At 35.6% G+C, this 20,499-nt stretch overlaps 1 protein-coding gene across 2 annotated transcripts in view; it reads left to right on the plus strand.

Annotated features, from left to right (window-relative positions):
* Positions 1-15,915, plus strand: part of eIF4A (eukaryotic translation initiation factor 4A) — a 42,660-nt gene extending 26,745 nt beyond the window's left edge. The window contains exons 8-11 of one of the 2 annotated variants that reach the window (XM_081768527.1): positions 5,385-5,557; positions 10,914-11,083; positions 14,465-14,648; positions 15,693-15,915. In XM_081768527.1, the coding sequence (XP_081624653.1) occupies positions 5,385-5,557; positions 10,914-11,083; positions 14,465-14,609 (488 nt within the window). In that variant the 3' untranslated portion in view covers positions 14,610-14,648; positions 15,693-15,915. Of the gene's footprint in view, positions 1-5,384; positions 5,558-10,913; positions 11,084-14,464 lie in introns of both variants that reach the window. The other variant, XM_081768526.1, reaches the window with a different exon arrangement.
* Positions 15,916-20,499: the final 4,584 nt, after the last annotated feature.

Genomic DNA, 20,499 nt, shown 5'->3' on the forward strand with positions numbered 1-20,499 from the left:
TTTAGCTATTACTTTGACATTATTCGCTTGCTGTTAATACTTGACAGTATCTCGCTTGCATATGAAGTTTTAACTGTTCTCTAACAATGTTTTAAGCGAATGGGAGGAATAGAGGGGATAAGATTCAAACCCTCATCTGCCGTGTGGCAACTCGGTACGCTAACAACTTGATAGTGCCGCGAGACATATATATATATAATCATTAGTGATTTTCCCGTCACTTTCTCTCTATGCGTGATTATTTGGTGTGTCTAATTCAAATATTTCGATGTGTTAAATCAGTTATATTACTTGAGAAACTATTTGGTATTTATCCATTTGGAATACTCTGTTCTCGCTTTTGAAGGTAAATCTGTTCTCGCTTTCGAATCGTTATGTATTTTCTACAGGCCAACCAGATTGTTCCAATTGGTTGCGGTTGAAACTACAGATATAATTTAATGACCTTTTTATTTTCTTATAATGATTCCCTTTGTACACTCATGTCCAAAATGATTGTCACATATCTGTAACTTTTCTTGTAAGAATATAATTTGATAATTTCGCAGGGTACTTTTAATACTGACTGTGTATAATGGAGAAATGTATATTTCTGGTAAATTTCATAGGAAAATAATTATAAATACAAAAATTAGAATAAGTAAAACAAAATGTTGCTAAATGAACCAAGTTTTATTTGTTTTATTCTTACTTACTACTCTTTTGACATGAAATTTTCCACATACATGTCTTTGCCGATTATAGACATACAAACATAAGAAATACCGGGCGAATTAGTTATCAAATTATATTCTTACAACATATTTATATACATGCAACAATAATTTTGGCATGAGTGTACGTACTACTGGAGAACTAAATGAACTCTTTCTGTTAATTTCGGCTCAAGAATTACATATTAGAGCAGTAGTTGGCAACCTTTTTTGTCTGACGATACTTTACTGGACGTCCAGGGCATCGCGACACGCTTGTTTGATATTTTTATATCTATTATAGTAGTGAAACCAATTAGTTTTTAATGACTATATAGCACTGAGCTTCATTGCTACCGCTGGAGGTGTTGACTAGTAGTCTCTCAATTCTAATTATTAAATTCATGATTTTTAAATTCTAAAATTTTGCGACACATCGCTGAGAACCACTGCATTAGAGACAAAAGAAGGCTTTGTTCTGGTTTAGTATATATGATGTACTGTATTACATAGCTGTGACATTTACAATTTTCATACATCCATACTCTGCAATAGAGTGCAAATTCTGTTAGAAAAAATTTTTCGTAAAGAGTATTCGAACCTATGCTAAAATGACATTCTGTACGCACTCCAGAAGTTGTTCATCTGTATATATTACCTTGGTGATCTACACCTCGTCCAGATTTTTTGGTCATATTTATGACCTTTTCGTATGTCATTTACATATTTACGTGATGGCAACGTCCACATAGTCAATATCTTGTTCCAAATAGTCATGTTACTCGGTAGCAGAATGAAGATAAAATATTTTTCCCTGCAAGCACAGATTGAGGGACGTAAGGATCACGAAACTAGGGTTTTGTCGAACTTCTTTAAGCCATCTAGGTTTATATAGATACAACAATAATGTATCTGTTCTCAGTAAAATCCATCAATATGGTCACTTATCTACAAGATTGTCTTTAAGCTGTTTATAAGGTATAAACTTAATGCTTAGATGGTTGTCAAAGTGACAATTTTTAATACCATTTCTTCAGTGAAATCTTCATTATATGCGTGACATATCTGCAATGTATCCCAATCAGTATAAATCCATTGCTTGTATTCTATAGTTTTGTCTGGATCATAATCTTTGTAAACATCTCACGAATAGGACTCAGGGTTGTTTTTCCTGGGCATTTTGAATTTCTTACAGCGTAGTCATGTGCTTCATTACACACAGTTTTCTTAGTCATCTTTGATGGATGCTGCTGCAGTCATCAGTTTCAAATTTTGGTGATTTCGCGCGCGCATACTATTCCAGAAGTACCAACTGTAATGCCAGTTAGTCGTAGTTTACAAGCTTCCGAGAAGCTGAGTTGTTTGCCATATAGTTTACATGAAGCTATGGACATCTTTTTAACTGCAGACCTTTCTATTTTCACCATCGCCTCTCTGTTCGGGCCGATCGCCCTTCCTTTAAGATCTTTAGTTTTCTTTTCCTCCAGCAGAGGGCACCGAGGTTCACTTTTGTCAACCCTCGGAATTTCCTTCTTTTCGGCCGGCCAAGTGTATGTTTAAAAAGGAGCCGTTAGTTGTTGCTTGTGTGTGTGCGCGGGTCTCTATGATGAGTGTGTGGTCCTCAAGTGTGAGAGACGCAACAAGTGTTTGTTCTTTGTGTTTTTACATCTTTCGAGTGAAAAATTATCTATCTAAAACATAAAGAAACTTACGAACAATTCGAAATCAAGAATAGCAGACAATAGAGCATATAGTTTTATATATTCAACTTGTATTCTTTCTTTAGCTGTATAATTTTGCTTGACACTGTCGTTTGGTGAGAAGCTTATACATGGTCTTCTTTTAATGCCGGATGAAGCAAAAAATGCAGCTTTGGTGAACTTTTGTGAGTGTTTTCCTTAGTGTGAGTGACATTCAAAACCAATGGAAAACTTAAACATCAAAAAACTTACTTTGAAAGCAAAAATTACACGACAGGAGAAGGCAGTGAGCCTTCTGTCTCAGAACAATGCGAATGCCATATTGGTTCATAGCAAGAAGGTCTACGAGCTACAAGACTTCTCAACTTTTGAACGAAATAGCTTAAATTTCCAATGAAGTTTATCAAAGAGCTCGAAGAGTAGGAGCTCGCAGAAAGGGAAAGTGGACTTGTAGCCTTAAGTGTGTCCCTAATGGATTTTCAAGCAACAATAATCCCCTCCCAATAGTGAAGCTCAAGTGTGTAGTGAAATAAAATTACCGAAATTAGTTGCCAACTTTTAGCGGGAACTTATCGAGTGGCTATCATTTAAGGACTTGTTTACTGCATCGGTGTACAACGAGAAGCTCTCGGGAGCTCAAAACCTGCAGTACTTGAAAACCAGTTTAAAAGGTGAACCCGTGCAACTAATCCAGGCTATGCAAATTACTGACACTATCAGGAAGCATGGAACATTCTGAATTCTCGCTATCAAAACAAGCGGGAAATCGTAAACTCTATTGCGATTAATCACGCAACCGGTCATTCACCAAGAATCGGCTACCGCACTGCGGAAATTAATAGATACGACGGTCGAGTGTACGCGTTCGTTAAAAGTGATGGAACAACCCGTAGAATATTGGAACGCTATTCTCGTGTACCACACTACCGAAAAACTCGATAGTGAGTTGCGTCGGTAGTGGGAACTAGCGCTCGCAGTCTCCAGTGGCAGCAGAGGGAAGGCTATGCGATCGAGTGATAGAATGAAGCAACGGGAAAAGAAACAAGCTGTGACGCATCATACGGTGACCCAAAGTGAATAAAGCCCCTGTGAGTTATGTAATGCTAAACACCCTCCATAAGTGCCCTGATTTTCAAAAACGCTCTGTAGCAGATCGTGTGTCGTTTGTGAAGAGTAAAGAGCTATGCTTTGTTTACGTGGATCCCACAAAAGTACCCATTGTTCTTCATCTAGGTGTCGTGTGCCATAAGCGACTCCACTATGATCGCAGTGAGACTCAAAGCGCGTCGGTTTCATCTGACGAACAAACTGTTTCTTCACATGTTGCAGCCGAGAGAAACACTCCGTATGTGTTAACAGCAATTATAAAGGTGAAAGATAGAAACGATGTTTAGCGCCTATTTCGTGCAATGCTCGATTCCGCTTCCGAGACGTCATTTATCACGGAAAATTATGTGCAGAAGGTAGGACTAGCAAAACATAAGACAAAAATAGTGATTTCCGAAATAACGGGTGCAGGTGTGGGCACCTCTCGTGCAGTGACTGATTTAGAATTCCAAGCAGTAGGTGACGACAGCGAAACTTTCAGCACCAGGACAGTGGTTGTTCCAAGGTTACATCTAATCTACCTAAGGCACCGGTTCCTGACCCAAGCTTGTGGAATCACTTAAGCGGTATCAAACTCGCAGATCCAACGTTCAATGTGGTGGGCCCTGTGGACATACTGCTAGGTGGAGACTTGTTTCCTTTATTATTGTGTAGTGGAAAACGAGTGGGACCCATTGGGTCGCCCGTAGCGATAGAAACTGCCCTCGGTTGGATTTTGCAGGGAGCATTCTTTCACTGGACATAGTGTTACCGTTACATCACACCATGTCTCTTGTGAGGTTGAAACCAGTCCGCAGAGGTTTTGGGAAATAGTTTCCGCCCCAGAAATATCTCTCACAAGAGAAAAAGTGTGAGCAACATTTCAAAGATACACACTACCGGGACGAACACGGAGGATTCACAATAAATCTACCCTTCAAGGATAGTACAAGACTCTTGGTGCATCTGGACATTGCTGTTAGACTTTTGCACAGCGAACGCAAGCTTGCAGTCACCCGCCCTCCAAGAACAATATAGGAATTTTATGCGGAAATATCTTGAGCTAGGTCACATGGAAATTGTGCCAACAAATGAAAGAAACGTTCCCTCAGAGTTGCTACTTGCCCCACCATGCAGTGATGAAGCCAAGTAGTTCAACGACAAAATTAGCTCCTTGTCCATCGGTGAAATTTGTCGCTGGCTGTAACTGAGTTTTACCGGAGTAAAATGTTGATGGCTAATGACAGAACAATCTGCTTTTCCAAAACAGGGTGTATGTCTTGATTCAATTTCTGACAACGATGAGTATTGCTTACTGAAAACACAAGTGTACTATCTAAAATGTTATCACAAGCAAGGAACTGTTATCACTGCAAGGGTACTAGCGCATCCAGTTTTAAAATCATAGCTTCAGTTTCGTGTTTTCAATTTGCTTTATGCACATTCTAATATTTCAAACTTCCCAAAGTATTCTGTAATTTTTTTTCTCTCATCTTAAACCACTGAAAATAAACAGAAACATATTGTTCTGGAACACTATGAAATATGTTAATATATTACTACTGCTCAGAATTGCGTAATCCTTATTCTATTATTGTCTACTTCTTTTGAAAAGTATTTTACAGAACTTAAGCAAATACGATACCAAAATCAGTCGTCCTTGGTTTCACAATATGAACAATTTGTACTGTAATTCCCTGAATGCGAGTTTTTGTGGTTTTCAAGGAAGGTTTTTCTCTTGCAGGAAATGTTACTTTATCCGATTTAGTATTTCTGAAAATTGACATTTATTCCTCCTATTTTATCTTTATTTCATTTTATCTCTATTTTTTAAATTTTATTTATATTATTATTATTATTATTTGTAAAAGTATATGGTATTTTAAACTTTTACGTGTAATTTCAGGTATTAAGCAGTTCTTCGTATATGTAGAAAGAGAAGATTGGAAACTAGAAACATTATGTGATTTGTACGATACGCTTAGCATCACTCAGGCTGTAATTTTCTGTAACACTCGCCGCAAGGTGGATTGGTTGACCGAAAATATGCACCAGCGTGACTTCACTGTATCAGCTATGGTAAGACAAGTTTTCATTATTCACAGCTGATATTACAACGGTTTGTGTTCCTATTTATAGTAAGGGACAATAAAGAGTACGTAGAATTTCAGTAAGTACTGGAGTCTAAATCTTACGTTAGAGGATATGACTAATCGTTAGGAATGTCTTAAATACAGAATCTTCAGACTAAATTAGCTTTCTCCGTGCTTTGAAAACTCAAGCCTGTTAAAACAAACTTCGGATGTGCTGAAGTCAATAAAATGCTAGCATTGAAAAAGTAAATGATAGGATTGTCGACTAAAATTAAGTTCACTATTCATGTCCAATGGGAGCACAAACTGTATTCTTCCTTCAATTTGTTGTAATAATTCTATTGCAAAATGGGCTTCATAGTGTGCTTCTTTAATGTACGTATTAATGCTGTAGGATGCATATTGAATAAAATATAATTTCTTAGCTTTTAGCATTCAGCTCAAAGAATCATTTCAACATACGCTGATTTCGTCTTCAGTAATTGATAACCCAGTGATAAACCAGTTTAAAATGCTCGATTATTCACGAGGAGTTAGACTTGAATCATCGGAAACAAATTTATAGGGATTACAGAAGAACTAATCACTTCTTGCACTAAAGTCTCTTTCCTTGAATTGTGTGCAACTTAGTACAATGCTTAGAAAGTGATCATTAGATTTCTTCGTAATTTCTGTAAATTTATTCTCGTTAACTCCTGTACTACGAAGGATGCTGGGAAAGTTCTTGTAAACTACTACTATCTGGTGCAAAAGTTCCGATAGTATAAAATTCGGAAGAGTATATTTTTCTAGCGGAAATTCTTTGATTGTTTAAGCAAATTCCTTCATTTTTACAACAGGTTGAAGTAGTAATTTTGTTTCAAAAATTGAAATTTCTCAAACACTTTCGGTCAATGATTTTTTTGATTTCGTGTTCAATTGTATCTAAAACAGTGCATTCAACGACTTTCGGCTATTGTTGCCAATAATGTTGATGCTGTGCGCGAAGCTATTGAGATATCAGCATGTGAAATACCCTGAGATTAAAGTATCCTTGGACATCGATACGAAAGCAATACATAATTTTGCGTGATCACCTGAACGTACGGATATTTCACACAACTTGACCGAAACTCAAAAATAGGCTAGTGTAAGGAATTGCTCTTAATACAAGAGGTAAGTCAAATTTGAGGTATCCTCGTTATAGGGGACGAAATTTGGATCCACTCATCGTACCCGAAACTAACCAGCAGTCCACAGTTAAGGTGTTCCAGAATCAAAACGGTAAAAGTTCGTTCGAGGACTGCTGCCAAGTAAATGATAGCTTGTTTCTTCCATTACATCAGACATACAGCAACCACAGCTTCAGAAGATCAAACTACTATAAATACTGAGTGGTATACAATAATTTATTTGCCGGAGGTCATCTATACATTGCGTAAAACTCAAATCGTCGCATTATTCTTCAGAACGCGAGTTTCCACTAAATACACCACTGTTGATTTCTTTGGCTTAGTTTTTTTTTTTCCTTTCTTTTTAATGGTTTAATAAGTTTATGAATGTTTCTTTTGTGTTTTTTTTTTTTTATAGTTAGTATTGTTATGCATTGCTATCAAAGAAAAATTATAAATATGGTTTCATTTTCATGTTTTCTATTGATAAAATACATCGAAATGCCATACTTTTTGGACGGGGAGGGTCATACGAACCCTGCGAGAGGCATTTATTGAAATCAGAAGTATCTTTGGTATCTGTTTATGTATAAATGTGTCAGAGCCAAAGTGAACTCAAATAATTCGTATCTTTATTCCAGGGTGGATTGATTTAAATCAGTCTGATTTAAATCAAGATTTTAATCAAGATTTAAATCACTTGATTTTTTAAATAAAAATCGTTGATTTAAATCAAATTCCGAAATGAATTAATTTAAAGGGAAAGTAAGTAAAATCCCGTTTCTCTTCTGTTGTTTCGATTATGGAAGATAATAATCATAATACAATGAGACTCAAATGTATGTAAGCACAGTATGAAAACTAGTATCATGTAGGGAACGATCAGGGAAAATCCCGTTTGAACGGGTTACGGGGGAACCCTGCTTTCTTGTCTTTGTAACACAGGGTTTTAAAATTTCCATTCCAAAGGGGAAATCACCATGGACATTTAAGATGAAAACTCTTTTGTGTCCACGTCTATTAGTTTGTTTCCAGATAATAGGGGCGTATTTAGAGGGGTTCGATCCCCTGTCCGAAACAAAAAAAAAAAAAAATTAAAATTTTGGGCTAAATTTATGTATTAAATAGAAGTTCCTCGGAATCGTAATACGACACATTTTGGATACGTTAAAATATCGAATAATACTTTTGATAAAGTGGATACTTGACCCCATTGCAGAACATGCCGCGATCTGCGATGTGATCGCAGAAAATTTGCCGCGCCTGTGCAGGAAAAATTGTCAGAGGAAATAAAGTAGCCAACAGAAAAGTATAAAACGTGCCTGCTATGTATAGTTGTCTTAATGCACGGACAACTCGCATTTGAACTGTTTTTCACGTCACATAAAGCATATTTTAACAATCACAAGTGTTTCTTCTTCTGGAACTGATCATCTTGATTTTTTTTTTATTTTGGAATTCCTGCAGGGAATTCGTGTTATTATTCAGTTCAAAATCTCTTATCGTCGCGAATTGTCGAGGAATTTGAAGCTTTAAAATATATAAAACGATAATTATGCCTGTTGTGCTGTAAGGTTGTGAAACATGGTCGCGTACGCTGAGGGAAGAACGCAGACTGAAAGTAATTGAGAATAAAATCCTGAAACGAATATTCGGAACCAAAAAGGAACGGAAATGAGGAATGGCAAAAACTTCATGATGAGGAACTGCATAATTTATACCATTCACCAAATATTGTTAGGGTCATCAAATCTTGGAGGCTCAGGTGGGCAGGACATGTAGCGAGAATGGAAGAAAGTAGGAACGCTTTCAAAGTTTTAACTGGAAGTTCAATCGGGAAACGACCATTAGGAAGGTCTAGGGGCAGATGTGAGGACAATATTAAGCTGCATCTCGCAGAAATAGGAATACAAAGTAAAAACTGGATCCAGTTGACTAAGGACAGAAGTTAGTGGAGAGCTTTTGTGAACATGGCATTGAACCTCCGGGTTCCATAGGTCAGAGTGAGTTAGTTAATTTTAGGCGAAATTTATCTACTTTATATGTATTTCGTGCCGCTAGCTAGTTCCAATTGTTTAAAAATATGCCTCTGCCAAATATCAGTAATTTTCGTGAAAAGAATAGTGTCATGTTAATATACATTGCTGTACTTTTTCCTTAATGCTTAAGAAACATTGTTTGGGATTGAAATAAGTTAACGATTGGGAATTAATTCAAAATTAAAACCCAATACTTTCACTTAAATGACAGTTAACATTTAATAATAATTCGTAATGTTTTTTCTTCAGTTCGCGACTTGTATTATACGAAGAAAAAGATTTGATTTACATCAAAAAAATCAACAAAAATGATTTTTTTGAAAAAAAAAAAAATTTTTTTTTCCATCCTGCTTTATTCACTTTTCTTACTGATATGTAAATCTTCGTAGCAGAACGTGCCGCGATCTGCGATGTGATCGCAGAAAATTTGCCACGCCTGCGCAGAAAAATTGCCAGAGGGAAAATAAATAAAAAAATAGCCAACAGAAAACTCGCATAAAAAACAGACGACTCGCATAAATATAGTTTGAACTGTTTTACGTCAAATACTCTGCAGTAAAGCTAATGATGTTTGAGTATACCATTGTCTGGGGTCATATGTGAAAGCTGGGATTCAGTGGTTACTGATGTGATGGAGAAAGGCCAGCAGCAAAGGACATACTTAGTGATGCTATTGGAACAACAGACCAGCTTACGTACATTATCCTAAATGGATCCCCCATCAGGATTTCTTTTTTTTTTTTAACTGCTCTCATTACAAACTACGGTATATCGTATCATAAATATTTAAAATCTGCTTCTTTTAGCAAAACTCATTCAAAAAATGTGACTTCACGGGTTGTAACTCGAACTAGGGGGATATCGCTGAAAACTATTTACCATGCTTCGTGTAATGCTGTAATACAAACATGATAGTATAATCTTTATATATATATATTTTTTTTTAATTTATTTTGGAATTCCTGCAGAAAATTAACTTAAAAAGTTAATCGCAGAAAGACACAGTTCTGCCATCGGGATGCAAAATAAGTCATAGTGAACTAATTTGGACTAAATCATTTCTTTCGTAGTCTGCGGTATTTTGAAATTGTCCATATGTAATTCTGTATAACGGTTTCACTTGTGCAACTGTTATCTTTTTATCCTTCTGAAATGACTCCTGACAAATTATATTAACAAGTATATAAAGATCAGTAAAACTTTTTATCAGGAGTCCTTCGTAAGTGAATCGGCAGACGTATCGCATTTGTGGCCAATTAGTTCCGGTTTTGAGTTCAAATGGACAATTTCTCTCGGATGTATTCCGAGGAGCGGATTGGATTCCGCTTTAAGCTTGTGACTCCAGCATAACCCGATTGTTGCATAACACCAAGGCGAAACCCTTATTTCTTCTATGTGATATATATAGAGCAAATTATTTAAACCGAAAGACTTTTTTTTTCTCAATAAAAACTGTTTTTGCCAACCCTGCTTTGTCCAATAAAAATGTCGAATTACTCATTGTCCATATACACTTGATTTAATACCTAATGATTTTATTTCCACATATGAAAATAGGATGCGTGGTGATACTTGAATCGGCTGGAGTTGCTGTTTACGCATTCCGAACAGTCTCTGAAGTGTTCCTGCAAACTGCTGTGAAAGTTAAACGAAGAGGCTTCAAGATAATTTAAACATAGAAAAGTTTTTTCTTCCGAATTTTATATCAGAACACGATAGATATACCACATTGACCTGACACTTAGTTTCCCTTTCCAAGCGCTGCTATCAGCCGAAGGAATTCCACTCCCTTTCGCTTATTGGTTCAACTCGTGGGTGTGTCGAGGATGGAGCTTTAGTTCATTTTTGCCACGGCTCAAGACTGGCAGCACTATAGTGTCACTGTTAGTAGTAGTTCGTAGAAGCTTCCAGCAACCGTCGTATAGTCAACACAAAACTTTGTCTTGTATGTAACTACTTACGGACTACCGAAAAACACCAGAGTATGTTGAAATGATTTAAAAACAATTCTTTGAGCTACATAATAAAAAGTAATTCTTGTTTATTGAAATATAAGTCCTTGATCTCGAAAATACTAATATCTTGGAAGAGGTAAATATTTGTGTATTATTATATTGCTATTTCTAATTGTTGAACATTTGTCTTTTTAAAGCACGGAGATATGGAACAGCGTGAGCGAGATATAATCATGCGACAGTTCCGTACTGGCTCAAGCAGGGTGTTAATTACTACTGACCTTCTTGCACGAGGGATTGATGTTCAGCAAGTGTCTCTGGTGATAAATTATGATCTTCCGTCAAATAGAGAGAATTATATTCACAGGTGAGTACGCATTTCGTTAAAATTTCGAAATACTGTAATCTGTGTTAGGGTCTTAATTTTCATAGCGGTATTGACCTGTGATCATAAGTTCCCGTTGAATTTATTGATACGTTAAGTTTATTTAATGAAGTTACTCAGCAGGCGGTGTTACATTCATTTCTTGCTTGTTTGACACGAAGAAAGGACAAAAGTGGTTTTGAACTCTTAAGCGTGGCACCAGTGTTCGACGTAAATGGCCGAGAAAGGCTGCCAGAATATCTGGCTTAATTTTGGAAATAGTGCCGACAGAGAAACCAGTTTCGGAAAAGTACGTATGGAAAAAGCACCAACATGAGAAAAGGTCATGTCTTCCTCTCCCAATTTTAGTTGTAGTTCTAATGCAAAATACGTTAAATTGTACTCTGCTGCTGTAGAAACAGATTTCGAATTGATTTATTCAAGTCACAAAATTAAGGTACTGTGTATGCAAGTTTTTTCCAAGTAAAAACTCAACACTACCAACAAATTTTGTAAGAGACTAACTCATATATGGTGATGAAAATATCATTCATGCAAATTTTGTGGGAGATATGAAGGATTAATCCTACAAAATAAATAAAAGTACCCTATGTTGAAATTAAAATTTATACAAATAAACATTTAAAAATAAAAACCTACGAACTAATTTCTGTTGAATCTTTTCCGATAAAAATTACACTGACTGCAATATATATATATATATATATATATATATAATATAATTTTTTGTTTTTTTTCTTAAGAACATTCACGAAACTGGTTTAACTATTGCCTTGCTTCTTCTGTATCTGTAATGCGTTGAAGAGTTCGTCCTTGTGATTCAAACCACTGTCGCCCATTTCCGGGTTTTCGAAACTCTTAGTTAGGAAGGAAAAAGTACTGAAGTAAATATTAAGATGTCATCCTTGACAATTTACTACCAAACCAAGACTTGAGTTTCAAACTTAGGATCTGGCAATACACTGTCACGATCTCGTCTGGAGCACTAAAGATCTTATGATCATGCTACTAGTTAAGACAGTGCCCACCCTTGAACAAATCGCGCTTTTTATTGTAATTTGAGGATATTGAATCCATTAAAAACTTATAAATATATTCATCTATCAACTCTAGAGGAAAGTAACGAGGTACCGCTGACACAATTAGTATAAAGTGCCTACGCTTGTATACATTTCTAAGTACGGTTTCAAACTAATTTGACAATCCTGAATCCAGTGAAATTATTTTCAAACACCCGTCCGTAACCACTAGAAAAATTAGCCCAGTTGAGATATATATATACACAGCGGACTCTTTTTAATTCGAACAAAAGCTTATTCCCCTTAAACTGTATTAAAAATAATGGTAAAAAATCGTGGGTAAATTGAACATTTGAACCTCCTGTTTTGATAATTCGAAGTATTTACATGGAAGAATTTCCAGTGTTTGACAAATTGCAAATAGAACAATGAAATTTCAACTGGTTTTTGCTATCTTATCCAGAAGCGACCATGGGAAAGAGAAATTTTGTTGATACCACCTCAGCTGGACTCCCTCCAGTTATAAAGAATCCGGCAGAAGATGGTTGGTACTAATCTTTCTACCTCCTCAATAACCTGGAAGTGTCCATCTCTTCTGTAGAAATGTCAATAACCTTGAACCCTGTCCTCCACTAGCAAATGACGCAAGAACGAGATATTTGTGCAGCTCTCTTTAACTGAACTAAAACGGTGACAAAAGGGTAAGCAGATTAGTTTGTGATCTATTGACGTGCATTATGCACAATGTCAGGTCGCGGCGCCTATTCTAATTCCTTACGAAAATTTGGTGCTTTATAGGTAAGGTGCATTGCATGTTAATTAGTTTTTCATATACAGTACAGTTATTTGGTTCCCTTGATTTTACTTTAAAATGAGATTCTTTGGTTAATTCGATTTTTTTCTTGTCCACTTGGATTTCTAATTAAAGAGACTCCACTGTATATCAAATTTTGAGATCACTTCTAGGTTCCTTGTAGATGCGAATTTTTAAAAACTCGAATTGAATTCAGCGTCCTCAAATTACGTGGGTCGTTCAATAAATGTTTTCGTAAGCTGTAAAAATTATAGCTGTATAGAATTTATAAATTCTCTTACATATATATATAATATAATATAAAATGTGTGTGTAGGTCCTTCCTATATGAAGTCATAGGAATGTATAAATGACTTTCCATAATATTTCAACCAAATCATTGTGTTCCTGTATGCTTTATATATATATAGCTGGCTAACTATATAATTTAAAAAAGTCTTCATGTGTCTATTGCTACCTGAACGTCATTTGCCTTTGTATGGCGATAGGTATAAGAAAAGTCACTTTATTAGTAGAATGGGTACGATTACTGCTATTTCATTGTTTATTCTCAATTATGCTCAACTTGCCTCTGCCTAAAAAGTAGATATTATATTCATTTCCGTCACTGAAATGATCTACCTCACTTATTATGATCACTGAATATGCTGAAATCAGGATCCAATCACCGTTGTATTCACACAATATACATAATTAAAATCTGGATATCTGTTGTTTCAAACGATACTGCTTGCCGTTTTCACTTAACAAAAGCCACTTAGCAAGAATGAACAAATTAGATTTGTTGATAACTAAAGGAAAAGAAAAGGGGTGGGGATTCATGTTCTGAGAGCAATAGAATAAAACTATGCACAATCACTCAAATATTCTTGATATATTAACGTAATTGGAAGCGAGATCCGACAGATTTCAATCACGTTGTTCACAGCAGTCACATTAAATATGGCACTGATCAAAACAATGAGTGTTTTAAAGAGGTAGTATAGAAATGATGCTGTTACCAAATGAAATAAAATTGCTTTTTCCAAAATTAACACTTTCCTGATAGATCTAACTTCCACTGAATGGTCCCAGGTTCGATTCCCGGTGGGGGCACTCGATCGACAGTGTAAGAAAGCTTTCAGGTCAGCCATCTTGAATGAATTTTTCCTTTGTTTTCCTCATTCTTACCAGGCAGATGTGGGATGGTACTTAACATAGGTCCCAGATCACTTCCTTTCCTTTCGCCGGATAGTGTGCTCGCCGAAGAATGTCATCTCTCAGACCTAACGGGTTAACATGGCCAGAGATGCCAAAAGCCTAGAAATTCAAATTCTAAATCCCAACTTCTACTTAATATAAATTTGTAGAATGACAGTTTCTATCCAGAATTTTCTCATAGGCATTCTCAGTTATTCTGTGGGTGAGAATACTTTTGTTTTTGGGAGAACGATATGTGAAAGTGTATGTAAATAGTACATGTTGCTTTTAAAAGGTTAATTGCTATTACATAGCTGATTAAGATTTTCATTCTGAGTAACTCTTTTGCAGGATTGGTCGAGGTGGCAGATTTGGCCGAAAAGGTGTTGCTATCAACTTTGTTACAGAGGATGATAAACGTACCCTTAAGGACATTGAACAATTCTACAATACCCATATTGATGAGATGCCCATGAATGTTGCAGATCTGATCTAAGTGGATAGTGCTGATCCGTGTTGCCTCGAGCTCTTAATGGTGTGAGTATCGAGGTTCTGACCGCACCTAGATTTTCCGGGACTTGAAGTGATATTGTGCAGTGCGATTCTTGTTCCAGTGGCGCTATTTTTCACATGATGATCACTTGATACAAAGCACCTACAGAAGTGTGGTGCTTTTGGATCTTCAAAGTGACTGCATTGGGGCTGAGGCATAAGCCAAAGCTCTGATTAAGACAGAGCTGTTTTTTTGGTGGACTCCTGTCCTAACCTCATTAAATAGTCCTCTAAAGGACTTAAAAAGTTCTTGGTATTGGTCAAAGTGTGTTAGTGTGCATTAAATTGTCATTAACTTGTATGTTAAAAACAGTTTAATATTAATTTCCATTTTTTCGTGTAATATATGTTTAAATATATATATGAGGAAGTGAGTGAAAGGGTATTTGATCCTACATTGTTGTAACCAGCTTTCGTACCTGGACTGTGTTCCACAGGGCCAGCGTATATTTCCATAAATAAGGCTTCGTAGGTAGACGTAATGCTGCAAGTGCTCGTGCTCTATTTACAACTCTTTATCTCGGAATTAAGTAGCTTGCCAATTCAACTTTTCTCGGCGTACATTGTTCAGCTATCAGTTACATTTTCATTCTGTGTTGATCATTGCTCTTTTAACTCAGTGAAACCATTCACGGGCAGACAAATGATGTCAAAAATACAGAAAGATTTTTTTTATCATACTCAGTTATCAAAAGAAATTTTTGTATCATGCTTTCCCACACAAAGTTTCTGTTGTCTTGGCAGATGTTTAGTTGGGTTTTGGAGGGGTTATTTTAACCAGAAGAGGTGTAGGAGGCGATATTCACTGAAGTGTAGATTTTCAAAAGTGCCGATTTTGTATATTTATCTTATTTAGCATCTTAATCATTAATAAATCTGTAATTAAGCTTACAATGTTGTTTTTGATGTGACCTAATTTTCATTTTCCCGTGTGAGCAATGACAGCGTCATTAGTACGTAAGACTTAAGTATATCGTAAAAAGTTACCCTAACATAGATAAAATATATTCATTTTCTGTATTTTCAGGCATCTTTTTCACCAGACCATCTGTGAGGAAGAAAAGTATGGAAATAAAGATCAAATTTTCCTAATTGAAGTCCAGCATAAAATAGTTTCATTGTGATCCTGTTGTGAACTATTCATCCCCCTTTCCCTTAACTTGTTTCATTGGTGCTTTGGATATTGGACTTAACAGCTAATGGCATGATTGTGTATTTAAGGAAGAATATATTCGTGTTTTGATAATTTATTCTTTGTACAATTTATAGTTTCTTTTTGATAGTATTTTTAATCCCATTAGTGTTTTACCGCATAAGAACATATGTGTTTTTTTAATTAAAAAATCAGTGAAACGTTATACCTTTAGCAAATGAACATTCTAAAAACTAATCAACAATGTATTTGAGTTCTACGCATTCTACTTAGAAATAAAATCCAAAACTTACAGTAAATTTCTGTGAGTTTTCTGAGAAGGACTTCCGTTAGTGAATCCTTGTCTGCGTTGGGAAAAAAATGTAAACGACTGGAATAGAAACATCGTGCGAGAGATGTTAGAAAATGTTGCTGCACGTTCAGAATTCATGGAATTCTGATTTGACGGTAAATCTTGGATTTGAGGGGGCCGTTATGAATTGTCACACCATTTGAAGTTAAAAATGTGAAACCAGAAACTTGCGAAAAACTTCATAGAGGACAAGGTGTGGGATATGTTCTCCATTGTCTATAGTGGTATTTTTAAAGTTAGGACAGTCTATGGTTGTCCAGTGCTTTGGAAACGTAAAATTGAAAATAAAGCGGTGTACTTTTACAGTATTATACGAAAGTCTGAAATAAATGGAAATGCAGTTCCATCATATGTATTTACCCTTTTTTTAATTTCCAGGCAGGCTAGTATTAGCTGACATCCCAGGATGTTCATAAGATTATGCCAGCTCAAATTTTGTTTCCTCCTTGTGTACTGAAGCCATTATTTTGACGCTCTCTTCGGAGAAAAATGATCAATAATTCTGTCCTTTTCATTTTTCAGGGAAATTCTTATGGTCATTTTCAGCTGGGAATCTTCAGATTTGAAGTGTAAAATGTTATGAAACAAACTGAATGGCTGTTTTACTACATCAGTTATTGTACTTTAACTTCATGCGTGGAATAAAATAAATATAACGCAGGTAAAATATGTATTATAAATAATCGATAGCAAGGGGGGGAAATTACTATTTTGGAAAAAAAATGTGGAAGCGTTGATTGATATTTCTTAGCTTTAAGATGGTTGTAATGTGATTCTCTTCCAACGCTTCTAACAGTGGAATAAAATAAGATCTTGTTTTATAGCTATCTTCCGTTAGCTATATCTGTTGCAGATAAGGGGTGGTCTTTTTCAATTTTTAGGAAACTTCGAAAAGGTTTTTCGGTGTAGGTTTTTCATTAATTTTTTTCTTTATTTTTTTTTCTCCCTTCGTTTGATTTTTCTTTTAAAATTCAAACTAGGATGGCGTACATCGTAAACGATTGATGAAAGTTCTCGTACATAGCGGTTGACTTCGACAAGGATCGTAACCATATGTAACATTATGGTGTGGAATTCCACTAAAATGAGTTTGATAAAACTTACCGTATCTTGAAGAGCTTCGTATGTATGCAAGCTCAATATAAAATATTATGGTGTACAGGCCTTCTTTAGCGAGCTATCGGTTCGAAAACAAATTTCACTAAAGCGCGAAAGATAAAATTAATCTGATTTTCACCGAACTTGGCATATGGTAGAACTCAAGCTTACGGAAGGATATTGTATAACGCTTGTTATCGGTGGAAAGCACCTGATTTGGACCAGCATTTGTATGTTGTGGCAGCCCTTGACGTACTTAGGGTGATGTTAAAAATTGGTGCAGGGCTTTTAAAATTGGTACATGGGCTTTTAGTTCCCGAGTTGATAGTTGGGTTTAAACTTAGCGAAATCAAGAAATTTTACTAAAATGCATTCGATTAAACTCATCTGGTCTTTACGAAAATTGACATCGTAGTAGACTTCATGCTGAGTATGTGTATAAAGTATAGTGTTAAGGATTTTGAGCTCCGGAGTAAATGGCCATCTAAATATAGTGTTTGACAAATGCGGTATTGACCGAATTTGATATGATCGGTAGACCTTGATGAGTTTAATATGAAATATTATGATGCGAGTCCTTTGGAAGATACTTCATTAACACAGAAGATGGAATTCATCCAATGGTAGCTTAGTTCTCATGTGAGGTGTTAGTATGATTGTTTCCGTACTGTTGGACATCAAATTTGGAATTTCGTCTATTTTGAACACTACCAAAGAATCAGATTTTCTCTAAACTCAACATTGTTGTAAACCGTGAATTGTTTAGTTCACAAGGCAAACTTGATTGTTCGCAGTCATTCAGCGAATCAATTAGAATATATAACTCGTGCAGAGACTGTTGTAATGGTGGGAAGGCACATTGTACTAAAATAAACTTTCATTTCCTTCTGAAGATGATCCACCCAAGTGCATCTCCAGGTGGGAAATAGAATGTCACACTGATGAAAATTGCCTAGGTTGATTACTCTTCGTTCCATTGTACGCTCAAAATTTTGTTTTCCTACAATCACTGAAGTACTTTTTTTTTTTTTTTTTTTTTTTTTTTTTTGTCGCTTGCGTTAAACCTGCTTGTGTGATTTTTTTTTTTTTTAAATAATGAAATGTTAATTTTTAGTGTACTGGAAATAGTTTTTCAAAAAAAAAAAAAAATCTATTTTCATTTTATAAGAAACTTTGTTCTTTGAGGTTCGGATTTGTTTTCTCTTTTGTTGGAGACCTTAAAAGTAATTTCTCTCTCGGCTTGATTCTCATATAAGGAAAGGGCCTCTTCTGGAAAACATCATCAAGGTTGTGTAGGAAAATAGCTAAAGGTTGGACTTCCGGAAACTATTTTCACAGCTAAAAAAGAAAGAGTGCTTGTTTTCTGAACCATTGGCAATTGCTTTTCGGTATAATTGGAATACACTTGAATCTAACTGAATATATAAGCTATGAATCTCTCTACAATATTGGATAGAACACTGTTACTTAAAATCAAGAATCTTTAAGTTGTAAAATATAAGTGCCTTTTTATTTGGCGATAATAAGTCTTTGTAAAGAGTGCAGGAAAATTTTGTTCGTATGTGGAAACACCATTTTACACCTAAGTTCACGGGGAACACGGTAGCTCAGTGATAGAGCGCTTACCTCCGATGTATGGAGTTCTGGTTTGATCCCGGCCAAGTAACCTTATGGACAAACATGTGTCCGTGGGGGTTCTCGGAATGTTTCCTCCCACTTTCTCATTCCACCAGTTATTCCATCATTCACTTGCCTTAATCATCGTATACCTTACTCTAAATGTTATAATCGTGGGACGTAAAATTGAAATGTTTCATTTTCGTGCTGGTAACCAACTAGAATATTTCGTTCTCCATGTTCAAATGGTTGAAAGGCACCTTTGCTTCATGGATTACTATTACCAGATTAAAATAATTAGTAAAATAATGGTTAAAAAATACATTCTGGATAGTTACCCTAGAATCTGTTCTCCGATATAATGTGAACTGTAAAGTGGTGAAATCTGATTAAACGGTAGTTACTTTTAAGATGCAGTTTTTTTTTTATAATAAACTTGTCCATTCACGTATAGTTTTAATTTAGTAAACATCTACTGTTCATAATCGCCTATAAATATAACGATGAATTTCTCTTAGGTGTAATTAACACAAGTATAGGGTTTTCACTTGGAAAGCGGTTTTCCTGTGAAGAAGTTGCAGAGTAAATTAGTTGAAATGATTTACAGAATACCAAAACAATTGTTCGCTAATAGTGATTATTAATGCATTATCGACAATATACTCGTATTCTATAATATATAAAAACAAGACCAACAAATTACCAAAAAGGATCGTATAGAAACTGATAGTGAAAGTATCATGACAACGTGTAATATTGATTTTAACAAAATATCAAAAAGTGATTGTATGTAGTAGCACTGATTTCAATGATTTTACACTAAGCTCCTCCATTTATTATTTCTGTAACTCAGTATAAAAACAATTTGACTGCTTTCAATTAGACAGTTTAATACTAACAAAGTACTATTTGAATGGTTTGTTGTAAAGATATTTTGTATACAGTAGAACAGAGGACTGGTGTCTGTAATGACCTAGTCAAACGACCAACTATATACTGAAAAAGGAAAAGGGACTATAAACACGGACCTGTAGTGTAATATGGAATCCGAACCACCCTAATACATCCACAGATTTCCTCTGGAAATCTAACTCGGGACCATGTGCGGCAAAGGAATATGTACTAGCCACTAAATCAACAGCGAGAGCTTGAAATCTTTTGTTGGGATCATTAATTTATACATTAAAAAACATTCGTCGCTCTTTGTACCTTTCTCGCTCTGAGAATCAATATGGTAACTGGAGGTGGTAGTTTCTACAGTTTCCGGTTGAAGTAAAGTAGTAGTAGTATGAGATGGAAACTATTATTGCGGCACTTGAATCAATATCAAAAACTGCTTCTCGCTATAGCTTATCCGCTAGGGCGGTCAGTGTAACTAAAAATGGGTAGTTTCTCGTCACTTCCGGTTTATATAAAGATGGAGATGACAAATCGTGGAGTGCTAAATTCCTATCAAAAAGCCATATCTCGCTCATAACTGTTGCTTTATGGGGATCACTGTTAAAACGAAGTAGTAAATTTCTTCCAGAGGACTTAAGGTTCTGAATTAATGTTCCTTACTGTTAGTGTTTGCTCGAGTAATTATTGCTACCGGAAGTAGTACACTGGTTTGAT

This window comes from Thermobia domestica, chromosome 8 (assembly GCF_964235325.1).
Source record: "Thermobia domestica chromosome 8, izTheDome1.hap1.1, whole genome shotgun sequence".
NCBI classification, from domain to species: domain Eukaryota; kingdom Metazoa; phylum Arthropoda; class Insecta; order Zygentoma; family Lepismatidae; genus Thermobia; species Thermobia domestica.